This window comes from Alosa alosa, chromosome 20, assembly GCF_017589495.1.
Source record: "Alosa alosa isolate M-15738 ecotype Scorff River chromosome 20, AALO_Geno_1.1, whole genome shotgun sequence".
Taxonomy (NCBI): domain Eukaryota; kingdom Metazoa; phylum Chordata; class Actinopteri; order Clupeiformes; family Clupeidae; genus Alosa; species Alosa alosa.
In genome coordinates this window covers 30,244,730-30,259,870 of record NC_063208.1, presented here as the reverse complement: position 1 = coordinate 30,259,870, position 15,141 = coordinate 30,244,730, and the positions used below count along the sequence as shown (strand labels likewise).

Genomic DNA, 15,141 nt, shown 5'->3' with positions numbered 1-15,141 from the left:
GCCGTGGCCTACTGGTTAGCGCTTGTAACCGGAGGGTTGCCGGTTCGAACCCCGACCAGTAGGAAGCGGCTGAAGTGCCCTTGAGCAAGGCACCTAACCCCTCACTGCTCCCTGAGCGCCGCTGTTGTAGCAGGCAGCTCACTGCGTCGGGATTAGTGTGTGCTTCACCTCACTGTGTGTTCACTGTGTGCTGAGTGGGTTTCACTAATTCATGGATTGGGATAAATGCAGAGACCAAATTTTCCTCACGGGATCAAAAGAGTATATGTACTTATACTTAGTTATTCTAAAGTGTTACCAGAAAACTTAAATAAAATAAAATGATATATGGAGTATAACTGAACAAATGAAAAAGATTTTAGACCAATAGTGGCAAAATATTGGGCAATTTGTCTGCAACCCGCCAGCGGACCGCCAGAGAACCGATGATCAAAATGCCAGCTATGCCCCCAGTGGACCGACAGTGGTCCGCCAGCCTCTTGCTATCTGGGGAATTCCATTTAAATCCAGAAAGAACACAAACCAGTCTTTGATTTTGAAAACGTAAGCATGTTGAACTGAATAGCGAAGGCCTACTTAATATTACTATTAATGCATTCATTATATGTTGTTTACTTTTTTCGGCCTTTTCTGTTTCGGGAGGCTTTTATTTTGAAACCACTTTTACCGTTCCAACCGCGAGTTTGTAATGTAAACAGAACAAACATTAGGCTAAAAAGAGACGTGAGCATAGTGAAATAGAAACAACACAGAATGATAATTTGATTGTTTCAGCACACTCCGAAGAGACCCAAGGTTAGTGTTCATGGAATATGTAGGCTACTTAACAATGTGCATTTTAAGCCTTAAAGTAATTTTGGACTGTAACTAGATCATCTTTTCACTTGCTTGACTAGGCTTACAGCGGGCATCGCTTTCAAATGGCCACTTCAGTCGCGCATTACGAGGCGTGAAGCTGCGTGAAGCTTTAGTACCACTTTCAGCCACTGAGCGTCGCTCTGCCACTGTAGCCTACATCGCTCTGTCAGTAGCCTGACTGCCGCCCCTTCTGAAAAAGCAGGAGGCTAGGCTACCTTTAAACGTAATCGTTACCGAGAGGAATCCCAGCATACGAATTCAATAACAAAATAAATCGATATGGCTTAAGGCTTGACTACACGGTGGTAGCGAAAATCGAAATCTGCTTTTGATTGCCTACCGCTCCATAAAACGAAAAAATATCTTAATTTGCTGTCTATGTTATTGTCAGTGTTGGGGGTAACGCAACTACCCAAATCAAAACAGTGTCTTAATTTGCCCTACTTCTTGACTGCAATGTAGTCAATTGACTGCTTGACATGTCACTTTTATTTTTCTGTACAATAAACAAATACATCTGCTTTATGCCGCAGAATTACATTCATATTTGGCTGACTGCAGACGCGTCACTTCCCTCCCCATATTCCAAGATTAAGATAGTAGCCTATACAAAAAGCACTTCATACTAAATACAAAAATAGTTAAAACGAATAGCTATTTGCAATTTGACAAAACACTGGTCCTCATTTTACGAATGTGAGGACGATATGAGCCTGTTGCATTTAGTTAGATGTCCGAGTCACGCATAATGTTTGAAAACCACTGGCTCGTAATCACAATAATTTAACACACGACAGTTGGATAGCCTACTTCATCATGTCCCCATGCCTACATTTTTGTGAGTAGCATAGAGATCGTTAAAAACCATAAAGTATGGCTCTCCGTTTGGGACATTGAAAACTTATATTTTTAATAGACTACCGTCGAAGATGCTGACTTGCAAAAGCCTCGGGATAACACGTTATCTCCACTATCATCAGTCATGCCCCTTGATCAAAGTGGGGAATGAAATAAAAGTTTGAGAACCTTAACAAATTACCTGCACTCCAGAACACAGAATCTGTTGGAATATTCTGATGATCGGCGATGATATCGGAAAATGTTTGTTTTCCAAAGTAAGAATTTCACTTCACCATGCACCTTCGACAATGAATAGCTCATTACACTTGTTACTGTTAAACGTAGGCCTACCTGGTATCATTACAAACATTATTCTGTGTCCTAAAACTGGCATATTTTATGGCATTGTGTCATGTAAGTTTGTTGTAAAATCTAGAGAAATGTGTGAGGTGGTCAGCGGGGGACAATTGAGACACACATTGGATTGTGTTATTACTTGAACATTCCACACTATCCACAGCTGTGGTAGGCCTGTTAGCGCAGGCTTTATATAAAATTCTTCAACAGAAGGCCTCGAATGTTGTCTTGTTTGTGGAGCGCTTTGCTTCGCTTTTGTAATCTCGGCTTCATTGAAAATGAGGGCTTCCCTCAATGACCCTCTGAGAATAAATAAAGGTTGAATGAATGAATGAATGAATGAATGAATGAATGAATGAATGAATGAATGCAGGCTTGCCCAAAATAAAGGCCTGTGGTTTGCGCAGCCTAAAGTAAATAACAGACCCGCCAGATTGTGCGTTATGATGCTTTTTTACGAGCAAGATGTTTTTGGTACCCTATGCACACTGCATGTTCTTAAATAACAATGATCATCAGTAATATTAATTTGGGTAAATGGGCAAGCATGACCACCTTGATTGGCTGATTGGCTGATGATTGTTAACGCGGGCATGATTCCAAACACCTCCCTTACGATGATGAGTGACAGGTGACCGGTCTCAGAATGCGTGCGCTACACAAGGACGGAAGATGATGAATAACTAGGGCCGTAGGCTATTCACAAAGGCTTTTATCTTACTACTAGGAGTAGGCTACTCCTAAATCAGACTTAAAGATTTTAACTTAGAGTTTTCTCTTAAAAGTTATTCACAAAGCCTTTCAGACAACTCCTAAACTAGGAGTGAGTCTTCGTGGCTATGGATGACCTCATTACTCATGCACGAGCTTGACTGAAGTGACCACCTTGATTGGCTGACGATTGTAACACGGAATTCCAAACACCTCTCTTCCGATGATGAGTGACAGGTGACAGGTCGAGAATGCGCGTGCGCTACACAAGTAGTGCGAAGGACGGAAGATGATTAATAACTGAATAAAAAGGCCTAGCCTAAATTAATAAAGAGCAAGGCAAAACAAATAGCCTAGTAGCCTAATGAAACATACGGATTGATGTAGTATCTTTGTAACGTTATTAAATTATTCTGTTACTATGCCTACGTTTGCAAAAGAGAACATTTTAATTTGATTCACAATAATGTTACATTTAATTTACATGTTGACAATGATTAGCCTAGTTTTGGTTGTTGTTGGCGTTATTGCATGTTAGTTATGCCTACAATGCAAAATTGCTTCCTCGCATTGGAAGCTCCTGTAGCGGCATAGGATTTCAAAACACGGCAAAATGCCGCAGGTTTGTGAATAGGTCTGTGAGTAAGGAGTCCTCTTGACTTCTTTTAAGCTGTCAGAGGTGGGAAGGTGTGATTTGTTGGGGGCAGGGCCGGATTAACTGGGCACAAATGTCTGATGGCCCCCTTCCCCAGCAAGCGGAATCGGGTGGTTAGTTAATAGGCCTATCGTGAAGATTTTTTCCTGCCATCTAAGGCACGAGCACATCTGTGAGGCCAAGCCTCACCAAGTAGCTCGTTTGTTTACAACTAACATTCCATTTAATTAAACTGCTTTATAGGCTATGCCGAAATAGTTTTCAACATTTTGAATATTATTATATATTATATGTATATATTATATATATTATATATATATTAGTGTCGGGTGAATTGAAATGTTCTCAAAGTAGATGGCTGAAAGCTGCTTGGGATCCCCTCCGTCAAGCAATATAACATACAAACGCGCTTCCTGCACTCATTGTTTCAAAAGGAGTAATTTTGGCTTTGTCAGAACTGAAGAGCTGTGCACGGCACGGCATGCCCAATGAAAATAAATTAGCGCAGAACGCAACACAACACCCTTCTCTCAAGGCCAGTCACTGACAGTAACCTAGAATAAATGCATGGGGAAAACACTTCCCCATGACAGACATCGTAAAACACTGGCATGAGTGCATCTGTGAGGCCAAGCCTCACCAAGTAGCTCGTTTGTTTACAACTAACATTCCATTTAATTAAACTGTTTTATAGGCTATGCCGAAATCGTTTTCAACATTTTGAATATTGGTGTTGGGTGAATTGAAATGTTCTCAAAGTAGCCTTATGGCTGAAAGCTGCTTGGGATCCCCCCCGTCAAGCAATATAACCATACAAACGCTTCCTGCACTCATTGTTTCAAAAGGAGTAATTTTGGCTTTTGTCAGAACTGAAGAGCTGTGCACGGCACGGCATGCCCAATGAAAATAAATTAGCATAGCGCAACACAACACAGACCCAGCTTCTCTCGCGTCAGTCACTGACATGAGCGAAACACAGAACCAGCAAGCTCACGGCAGTCACTGACAGTAACCTAGAATAAATGCATGGGGAAAAACACTTCCCCATGACAAAAAGACATCGTAAAACACTGAAAGTTAATATTTTGTCACTAGCAACATACATCTGTCCTTTGTCAAATGTATTATGTTCCAAGTAGCCTATGCGTAATTATGCTTCATAAAGTTGAACAAATACATTTGCTTATTTCACAGAAATTGGCTGAGCAACGGAGGTTAATATGCTCTATATTTTGTCCAAATGATGTCTGTCCATCATCGTTGCACTCGGAGAAAACCAGAATGTTTAATTTGTCCTGCGTTTCTTCTACGGCTGCAAACGGGATTTACTCGCAGTTAACCAAATATTTCTTTATTAGGGCAGGGCAGGCATATTTCTGGCTATTAAATTATTTCTAAACCAGTCTGCTAAAGTCTGTAGTGAAGTCTGTAGGGTTTTCCAGGCTCCATTTCTTTTTACGAGATACCCTGCTCACTTGAGCCATCTACCGGTTGTTTGGGTTGTTGCAGCATCTCACTGGAAAAATACAAATTAAAGTCAGCGTGATACGGCATTGATCCCACTCGGCGGACCCTTGAAAGTGAAGCTGGCCAAGTCGAAGCACTGCCCACTGTAGTTAGTGGTAATTGACGTGAATGAACAACAAAATACTTCCACTCCAGTGATTTCAGAGTAGATTTTGGTAGGTTGATGTGTATATTTTAACTGGCTGCAGCCTAAAATTAGAATGAGGAGTGTTGACGTCGCAGTTCAGCACGTGCATGTGCGTTTGTGCGTCTAGGCATACATACTGTAGGTGACACTGTGGCTGCATCATTGATTCTACTTTTGAGTTCGAAGTTCAAGACTGAGATGTAATTTCAATCGATTTCGATATAAAATCGAGATCGTGACACCCCTACTCTACTCACACCCGACCGTGATCGTGAAAGATGACGTAGCCTACGCAACATTTTACATGATGCCCCTGGTCCTTGGTGTGTTGGGAGAGTGAACATGTAAGCATTACACTACTTGGCAATCTGAATCCTTTTCAATTCATTCAGATTGCCATTTAACATTTGTAAACAGCTGAGGGCATGTAAACAATAACAGCTGTGAGTTTTGGTCATTTGTGGGCATCAGACATTCAGGTGCATAATTTACACCACCATTGAAAAACTAAGCACTGCAACCTCAGAGGGCTGGTCAAAACGAGCAAGTTTACCAAGCACAGGTATCTCTGTTACCTCCAGTCCATGAAGAAAACATCATAATTGTAAAAGGTGCAGAAATCTGGCTAACCTCGGTCACTAAAAACAGTCCTCACACACTGGAGACTCCTTCTTAATGGGCTTGTGGAACTGTCAATCCACAGTAAACAAAACTGATTTCATTGCAGCTTATGCCAACCAACGAAGACAAGGTGGTGGGACGAGCATGCTAATCTATCTATAAAGCAAGAAGCGTCTGTGTGTCTGTCTGTCTGTCCAGGCTCGGACTGGTAATCTGTACAACCGGGCAAATGCCCGGTGGGCCGGTCCACATGTGGGCCGGTGACCTCCGGGGAATTTTTTTTTTTTTTAAAGTTATTTAGCCTATTTGCGGCCCGTTATGTAGACCTAGGCCTAGCCTATAAATGCAGTTGCATCCATTTGGATTGGGGGGTGACAGGTCAATAATTTTGGCCTCTTCATGACAGGTTCAGTGTGTGTTACGATCGCGCCCCCCTGCCCCACCCCTCAAGTGGATTTGTCCAAGCAGCCGCTTGGTTTGTGGGGAAATATAGCCTACGGGTCCATGCATGGTAGCCTAGGCTATATATGTGCCCTCCGCTGGCTGGTGTTCACATCATCGCAGTTTAACCGTAAACAGCAATCAGAGGTGTCTAGTTCTATTCCATAAATATATTGTTTTTATAGACGTTAGTTGCACGCTAAGAGCTTCCATTTACTGCACCATGTAGGCTGTAGTACGGTTTGTCTGTCAACATAAAAAAAACTCCGGGTAGCCAACAATTTTTGCACAACTTGGTGGAAAAGTGTAGGTTAAAGAAAACCTATTCATGTTTGGACTCAAAAGGAACTTCAAAGTATTTCCCATATAGTAGCGTCGATGCACGTAAAAAGTATCAACTGGTAGGTTAGTAACGAAGGTATCCTAATTTTGCAAAATGTGATGACGGCACACAAACTTGGGCAAAAACATTTAGTATACACTTTTGGTGATAGCCTACAGTTAATGTGAATCGCTGACTAACAAAAGTAAAGGAGAAGATTTGCACCAAATAGGCCTAAAGGCTGTGGTTGTGTTTCTACAACATGTTGGCACAAATCGTAATTTCTGTCAACTATGACGATCTCCATGCATGTTCAGTAGCCTATATTTTTCATTTAGTCAAGCAGTGACATGTGGTTTAATGCATGGGGTAACATGAAGTGAGACAGACAGAGGATGAGCCTGTCTTTAGTAGCCTATCGCTGAATCCTGTCCCTCTCAAATCACTTTAAAATGGTGTGATTAGCAACCAAAACAAAATCCCTATAGCTATACCTATAGGTCCAAATCTAAATGTTTGGGTTCAGTTTATGAAGTGTTGCTACAGCATGATACTGTGTGTTTGTTATTTATGGGGGGGAATCGGTATTGGTGGGGGTCGTCGGTCCAGTAGTGGGCCGGTCCAGGAGAAAATCGCCAGGGCCGAATTTTGTTCCCAGTCCGACCCTGTGTCTGTCTGTGTGTCTGTGGCACGCATATCTCACTGCCCGTTTGTCACACTGATTTCAAACTTGGCAGGTGTCTTGCTATGGGCATGAGTAAGTGCAGTGCCAAATTTGACGTTGTTTGAATAAGAAATGCAAAAGATATCGTTAAATATATCGGTAAAAGAAGCACATTGGCTTTCGCCGCTAGCCACTCCCCCTCCCACACACCACTGTACTGTAAGCTAGCAGTGAGGATAGAAGCAGGGGTTTGGCAGAGCTGGATCAGTGTAGGTTACATGGGGAAAAACTTAACATGTCTGACCTCAACAATAAAGTGAATTCCGCGGATTTTGCAACAACACGCCAAAACACACAGGTATGCGGTGGCTCTTCAAAATGACGTAAAAAATGATGTGCAATAAACGGACAATTCGAATAGCCCAGGCTACTTTGGACTGTCTTTAAACTTTGAATAAGCAAACGACATTTCCAACTGCAAGGTCTTAAATTGAAACGAGCGACAATGGTCCCGAATTAAAGAACGTATCAGAATGCCACACATGCAAAGCATAACCAGCGACAAGCAACGAGTGGCAGACAGAGTGTGATGCTATATGAATAGCCCAGGCTACTTTGGACTGTCTTTAGACTTTGAATAAGCAAACGACAGTTCCAACTGCAAGGTCCTAAATTGAAACGAGCGATGATGGTCCCGAACTAAAGAACGTCTCAGAATACCACACATGCAAAGCATAACCAGCGACAAGCAACGAGTGGGATGTCACTTATAGGCCACCAGAGACTGTTTTTGAGTCACACCGTTGCAAATTTCATATGATGCATCATTCCACAAAATGGTTTGTTTTCTCCATCATCAAGTTATTCAATAGGCTAAGCATATATAGCCTTGACTCAAAACAGCTGTTAGGATTATGTAATTTTGATTTGTAAAAAATGTCACATGTAGCCATGCTTAAATTCTGCTCAGTTCACATTTATTATTATTATTATTATTATTATTATTATTATTATTATATTATCTGTAGGCCTATTCATTATTGAATGCTTACCTGGAATTATGTTTTTCCCTATTCTATTTTCAAAGCAGGCCTACCTGCAGGCATGTAATTGGGCTACAGGAATAGCATGTTTGAACGGGCACTGCACTAGTTTCCAACAAATGGAAATCCAACAACACATTTGAATACCATGCAAGAGGGAAAAACATTTCAGACTGCTTGGAAGATCCTGAGCTTGAGTTCAAGTTGGGTTAGAAATTCCATCCGTCCAGTATTGTATACCATATCCTTCTGATTGATTCGTGTCCCCTGGGATTTTTAATATGGAAAGGAAAATATTCACGACACTAAGTGTTTTTTGACTCAATTTACCCCTGTACTGTTCGATGCAAATTATGGGCTATTTTAAGTGTTGTTAATTATAAGTGTATAAGTATAACTTATTAATAAGTGTTGGGAATTTTGCCTGCGTGTCAACGCCAAGTGAGAATGTCTATGGCAAGTGATATATACTGTATAGGTCCTTTATATATATACTCATTTTGAGTAGGCCTAAACTGTATATATAAACTATTGCTAATGGCCCACAAGCTGATCTGACGTGTGAAGCTGCTCTTGGCCTGTCCCTGCTGGCTACTGTCATGGAAATAAGCTGGGGGAGGGGAGTGGCGGTGCTTTTAGCACGTCTTCTGAAGCGTAGAAGTCAGACTCATATGAGGGGGAATGGTAGGCTCCAGCACTGGGGTTGGTGGCTCCCATCTGAAACAGTTTTTAATTTAGGTACAACAGCAATACAAGGTGTGGCGTGCAAGGTGTGTGTCTCACGAATTGGGCGCCCTGTTTATGCCGATATCGATATCTTCATATAGCCAATCTATACAAAATATCAGAAAATGGTTTTGCATTAGCCTAGCAGATAATAAGACTACCTAATTAATTAAACAAGAAAACTGCATATGTCTTTCTTTCCTCCGATTGGAATTAATGAAATTACTGCGCAAAGTGGAAAGAGAAAAAAGTGTGAGATTTCGCCAAATTTGGTTTTACTCATTTTGAGTAGGCCTAAACTGTTCGCCAAAGGCCATCATCTCGGACCCCAGCTTGATAAAAAAAGTAGGCTCTGATTTAGCCTAGTCTACTGTACGACGTCAACAAGGTGATGTTTATAGTATCATTCTGTAGCTTACAGCAGTGTTTCCCAAACTTTTTTTTCTGGGGACCAACTTTTTAAAAATGACAGACTACCGCGACCCAATTCACTTCAGATATAACATGCAACCACCAATATTGCCCAAAACGTTGATGTTTTAGGCCACAGGTTCACAAACTTTTTTATAACCATTCTGCAGTGCCATATCTAAGTGGTTGGATAGATATCTAGAGCCTACTAGGTTTGGCCCACTACTACTCCTCAGTTTTCCCACAATTCTGCAATCTCAATTACACACATGAAACAATGAATTCAGACTGTCCATGTGCAAGAGGTGAGTTCTGCTTTTTAGATTTTTATATATAAAAGCTTTGAATTGACATCATCAATCGTGGCCAAATTTTAGTGTCTTATGGTGTGACATCATTTGCCTAAAAAGTAGCTATTTTTCCACAAATATTCTTCATGAATTCTTAAAAGCACTGCTGCCATGTGGTCAGTTGCATGTTAAATAATAGTTAGCTGTATTTAACTGTCTAGAAAATTAGCTTAACTGTCAAAATGTCATATAGTGTGGCTGCATCATATGGTGTGACAGCTTTTTTTCAAGTCACACTATATGACATTTCTGTCACACCATATGACCAAATTGCATTTTTACATAAAAGTTCTTGTAAAATATGTTTTAAATTCATATATTATATGTTTTTTGTTAAATCTGTGATAATTGGGAAAAAAATGTATCTGTACAATTCATATTTCTCATACTTTTTTCTTTTATGTTACCATGCCATGTAAGTTTAAAAATAAATACTAAACTTTCATCTATTTTGCTGTTACACGATACACCATTCATAGAGTGACTTCAAAATTCATTGTTAATGATTTTATTGTCATTAAAAACCCTGTTTTGCTCCTGACACATGGTGGAGTGGTGCAGTTCATCATATGGCGTGACACCATGTCATTTGGTGTGACATTAAATAATGTCACAAAAAAGACTTTATAATTGAAAAATCATTAAAACATCAATAGCACCTAAAGGAAATGGTATCTGCAAGAACCTCAATAATTTTGAGTGAGTTCTTACAAGAAATATCAGAATTAAGCTAAAATATCTGGTTACACTTAGGGCATTCTCCACCTTGACAAAAATAACTTGTTAAATTTTAGGTTTTTCTTCTAAATATTCATAAGGAAATGTTGCAAATCAAAGCAAACGTGATTAAAATGTACAGTGACATAAATTAAAGTAGAAAAAATCATTTTATGATTTTATCCCCCTCCCTCCTGTGCAATTGAAAATCTCCTGAACGCACATTCATTTTATTTCAAATTATTTTCACGTCACACCATATGACAATTTTAGGCACTAACATGACAAATTGACATATAAATATATATTTCACTTCTTTTTAAAAAAAAAAAAATGTATATTAGTCAAGTTTAGAGATACAGCAACACATATAAACACTTTTTAGGGATGATATTTGAAGTTTTTTTAAATTCCTTTTTTCAGGCTTATTTGTCATCCACCCAAATATGTTCAAAGCTGTTAAATTCTAGCTCAGTTTTGTACACACACACAACTTCAGGTTGTCCTCATCCTGCTTTGAACACGGTTGTGTTGCATTTTGAGCACCATCAGCTTGGGAAGTTGGAAATGACTAGCCTACCGAAAAGATCAATTTTAATGTACATCCGAGAATTTGAGGATATTTTGGCATGCTACACAGTCATCCCTCTTCAGCATATAGTAAGCTGCTCCTGTATTTCTAAAGATAGATGTTGTTGTAGCTTATGTTGCGTTGCAGACAAATAGATCCATAACACTGTGGACAATTCTGATGTAAACAGCAAATAACTCGTCGTTATATTGTAGCCTATTTATTGGTGTTTATGTTGTAAGAATATGAAATGAATAAATATCAGAACAAGAGGCTTTTGCGAAATAGCCAAAAGATGAACGATAATGCGCCATACTGTAGCCTAGTAGGCTAAAGTTCACGAGATGGAAAGAGGAAAATAGGGTTAAAATGTCCATTTAAATTATAGCCTATCTAATGCACTGTTGTTCCAGTTTCATCTATTCTAAATGCAAAAATGCACAGAGGGAGTTATGACAAAACCATGACTTTTAACAAACTAGGTCTAGATCCTAGAAAGCTATTAGCTTTCTTAAGCTATAAGGTATAATGGTGCGTTCCAGAGCCCATCCAAACCAATGGGACGTGGGACTTATCCTACCTCCAACTAAGAAAAGTGCACTGGAATGCCTGTCGAATGCCTCCTACCGGCGAGCTCAACCTACTCCAACCTCACCAAAATAAGTCGGAGGATAATGGCGGCGCCCGTGGAGTCACATTTTGTGAGAAGTAAAACTTCAAGGAATAGGCTATAAACTTTACTTCTCTGCGTGTAGGGTTGTTTTAGACACTGCCATTTTAACACAACTTGTTTTTCATATTATGGCATGAAATTACAGTATGTCGTTATTATCTGTTTGCATGAAGTCAAAGTATACCCAGTTATCAAAATGGCGCTTTTACATATACGGCTCCAGAACAGACAAAAAGTATAAGTATATATACTTTTTTGATCCCGTGAGGGAAATTTGGTCTCTGCATTTAACCCAATCGGTGAATTAGTGAAACACAAACAGCACACAGTGAACACACAGTGAGGTGAAGCACACACTAATCCCGGCGCAGTGAGCTGCCTGCTACAATGGCGGCGCTCGGGGAGCAGTGAGGGGTTAGGTGCTTTGCTCAAGGGCACTTCAGCAGCGGCCCACTGGTCGGGGCTCGAACCGGCAACCCTCCGGTTACAAGTCCAGAGTGCTAACCAGTGGGCCACGGCTGAAAAAAACAAAGCGAGTATCAGCTTAGCACGGCGGTCGTCCATGTTTTCTGTTTAGTATTCCACTTCAATTGTCTGGAACACTTTAAATTAGGAGCTAGTATACTTCAGGTAGGATAAGTCCCACGTCCCATTGGTTTGGATGGGCACTGGAACGCAGCATACACAACATAAATTGTCACTAGGCTTTGCTGGGGACCAAAATAAAATCTCCTGCGACCCACTTACAACCCCAGTTGTAATACATTTCACGCAGCTGTGTGAATCACGGAAAGCGTGAATGAAGTGGCCACTTCTAAATGGAACCCACTGTACATTAATTTCACCTCCAACTGGTCCGCTGCCCAAAGCTGGCAAAGAGCTTGATGACTCTCATTCGAAACTGTGCCATAGTTACCTTCATGGTGGCACCTCTCCATCTATCACTTTTTCATGTTAATGCCAGTCTGTCAGAGCAACCCTCTGCTCCTCCGCCGATGGTCACGTTCCACCACACTTGCCTCCGACCCTCCTCTCATCTATTGTCGCCTCTGCTCTACCTCTACTCAGCACATTCTCCTGTTTAGAGGTTAATGATGCCACAGACTCGCTCTGCTCTAGCCTGGGAATACCCATACAAACCTTTGGCAAATTTGGGATTGCTCTGCAGGTTCGTGGCCAAGAGGCAACTAAAGCCCATTTTCTAATGTCCCTAAAACATGGGCATGCAAATACAATCGCTAGTCTGGCATGGAGGTGTATTTCTTCGGAATTGAGTATACAACTGCATGTAAAACCTTCGTTTTTTTTTAAGATTGCTGCACTTCTGAAACAATTTGGTAAGAGTTTAATCTACCAGTTTAAGTCTAATTTCACTGTTAGTTAAGCCCTTACTTATGGCTTGTCCAGACTCTCAATTCCAATTAAGAAGGTCTGCGTGCTAACCAGGCTAGCTCTGCTCCACACTGAGCTCATGTCTGGACCTACTGTACTATGGCCTGTTTTATGTCATACGCACTTTTCATAAATGTTGGCCATTATGCCTCAGGCACGATTCGAACCCAGTACCTCTTTGGATAAAAGTGTCTGCTAAATGAATGAATGTCTTACCTGTTTTGGCATTGTCCTTGGGAAGAAAAGGTAAGGCATGGAGCTGAGAAAGAGGAATGAAGCAGCCACTAGGAATCCCAACCACCAGGCGCCAATCCATCTTGGATCATCTCTATCTATTCTTATATCATCTGAATAGAGAAAATAATTTCACAATGATGATGGTATACTTTTAACTAATGCCACTAACTAATAATGAGTGAAGACCAACAACTAAAGACTGATAACCAGCTTCCTGTACAAAGATTAAACCTAGTTATTGACTAAAAGCTAAAAGCTTTCATTGAACTTTTATTTAGACTGTCAAATGAACAGTGTTTGCTGCAAAGTCAAGATTAGGTTAAATATAAAATGACAAATTGAAGCCTTGTGCATTGCATTTCAGATAATTCCATTTCACAAACACTTCCATTTCACAAACACAGAACTAGCCTCTGAGAGACTTCATTGAATGTAAGAAGAATGAAAAACTATTCATATTTAATTTTTTATAGCAAAGTCTACACTAGTTCAAGCCAGGCTATTTCTTTAAATGCCACTTCAATTATATTAGCCCTCCAGGTCAGTAAATTTGCCTGATATGTCATGATTTCAGTTTGGACTTAATGGTTGTATCAGCGATGTCAGGGTAATGTCACTTCTGTTGACGTTCAAACAAAACAGAGAGCTAGCTCGCTACTCCCTCCCCCTCCCTCCTGTGCAATTGAAAATCTCCTGAACGCACATCCCGTCGGTTATTGGTTGGAACACTTTATTTTGCTTTTGATGGTTGGCAGCACTTCTTGGCAGCAATTTTTTTGTGTGCAGATCTCATAGCCTAGGCTGCCTACAGAGACACGTTTTTTTGACAGCCTGCTTATGGGGTGGGCAGCTAGCGGATCGTTAGGAAAGATTAGATGAATGGGATCATTTATGTTTGGGCCTTTTTTGGGCCTGCAATGGCTGATAATATAATTCCGGTATTTAGCACTTGGATGCACTAGAGTGGTGGACACCGAAATTTTGACGATGGGTCCTGTCTCGACTTTCTGACTCATTTTGAATCGTCTTTGACTGTTTCAGAGTGGCTGGCTATGGGCATGCACAAACATGTCCTTAAAACAACCCTTAACATTCGTTTTTAAAACTGTGCAACTCACCGAGTGGTTAGTGGTGTTCGAAAAGGGACTAACACGTGATGAAGACAATGGAGAGACTGGTGCATACTCAGACCCCAGGTACACCATGCACTAGACCCGCTACAGTTTGCATATCAGGAGAAAGTGGGCGTGGACTTATCTCCTACACAGGACACATTCTCACCTAGACAAGGGGAAAAGTGCTTTGAGAATCATGTTCTTTGATTTCTCAAGTGCTTTTAACACCATCCAACCCCTCAGACTGGGAGACAAGATCTTGCAGATGGGTGTGGACGCCCACCTGGTATCCTGGATTACAGATTACCTGACCCAGCGGCCACAGTTCGTCAGACTGAAGAACTGTCTCTCTGACACTGTGATCAGCAGCACCGGAGCTCCACCGGGAACTGTGCTCTCTCCAGTCCTGTTCACCCTGTACACATCTGACTTCTGCTACAACACTGTGTCATGCCACATGCAGAAGTTCTCTGACGATACTGCAATTGTGGGGTGTATCAGGGACAAGCCAGAGGAGGAGTACAGGAGCCTGGTGGAGGACTTTGTGCAATGGTGCAAACTCAACCACTTTCAACTCATCACTTCAAAGACCAAGGAGATGGTGGTGGATTTCCGCAGGTCTAAGCCCACTCTGCTACCAGTCTCCATTGATGGGGTCAATGTGGAGGTGGTAAACACCTACAAGTATCTGGGCTTACACCTGGACAATAAACTGGACTCGTCAGCCAATACTGAGGCACTCTACAAGAAAGGGCAGAGCAGGCTGTACTTCCTGAGGAGGAT

The 15,141-nt window shown here is 41.1% G+C and overlaps 1 protein-coding gene across 3 annotated transcripts in view; it reads right to left on the bottom strand.

The window, feature by feature from the left end:
* slco2b1 (solute carrier organic anion transporter family, member 2B1) overlaps positions 1-15,141 on the bottom strand; it is a 217,344-nt gene that overhangs the window by 127,241 nt on the left and 74,962 nt on the right. For all 3 annotated transcript variants that reach the window (XM_048229425.1, XM_048229428.1, XM_048229426.1), the window contains exon 7: positions 13,223-13,353. In XM_048229425.1, coding sequence (XP_048085382.1) covers positions 13,223-13,353 — 131 coding nt within the window. The remainder of the gene's footprint in view (positions 1-13,222; positions 13,354-15,141) is intronic.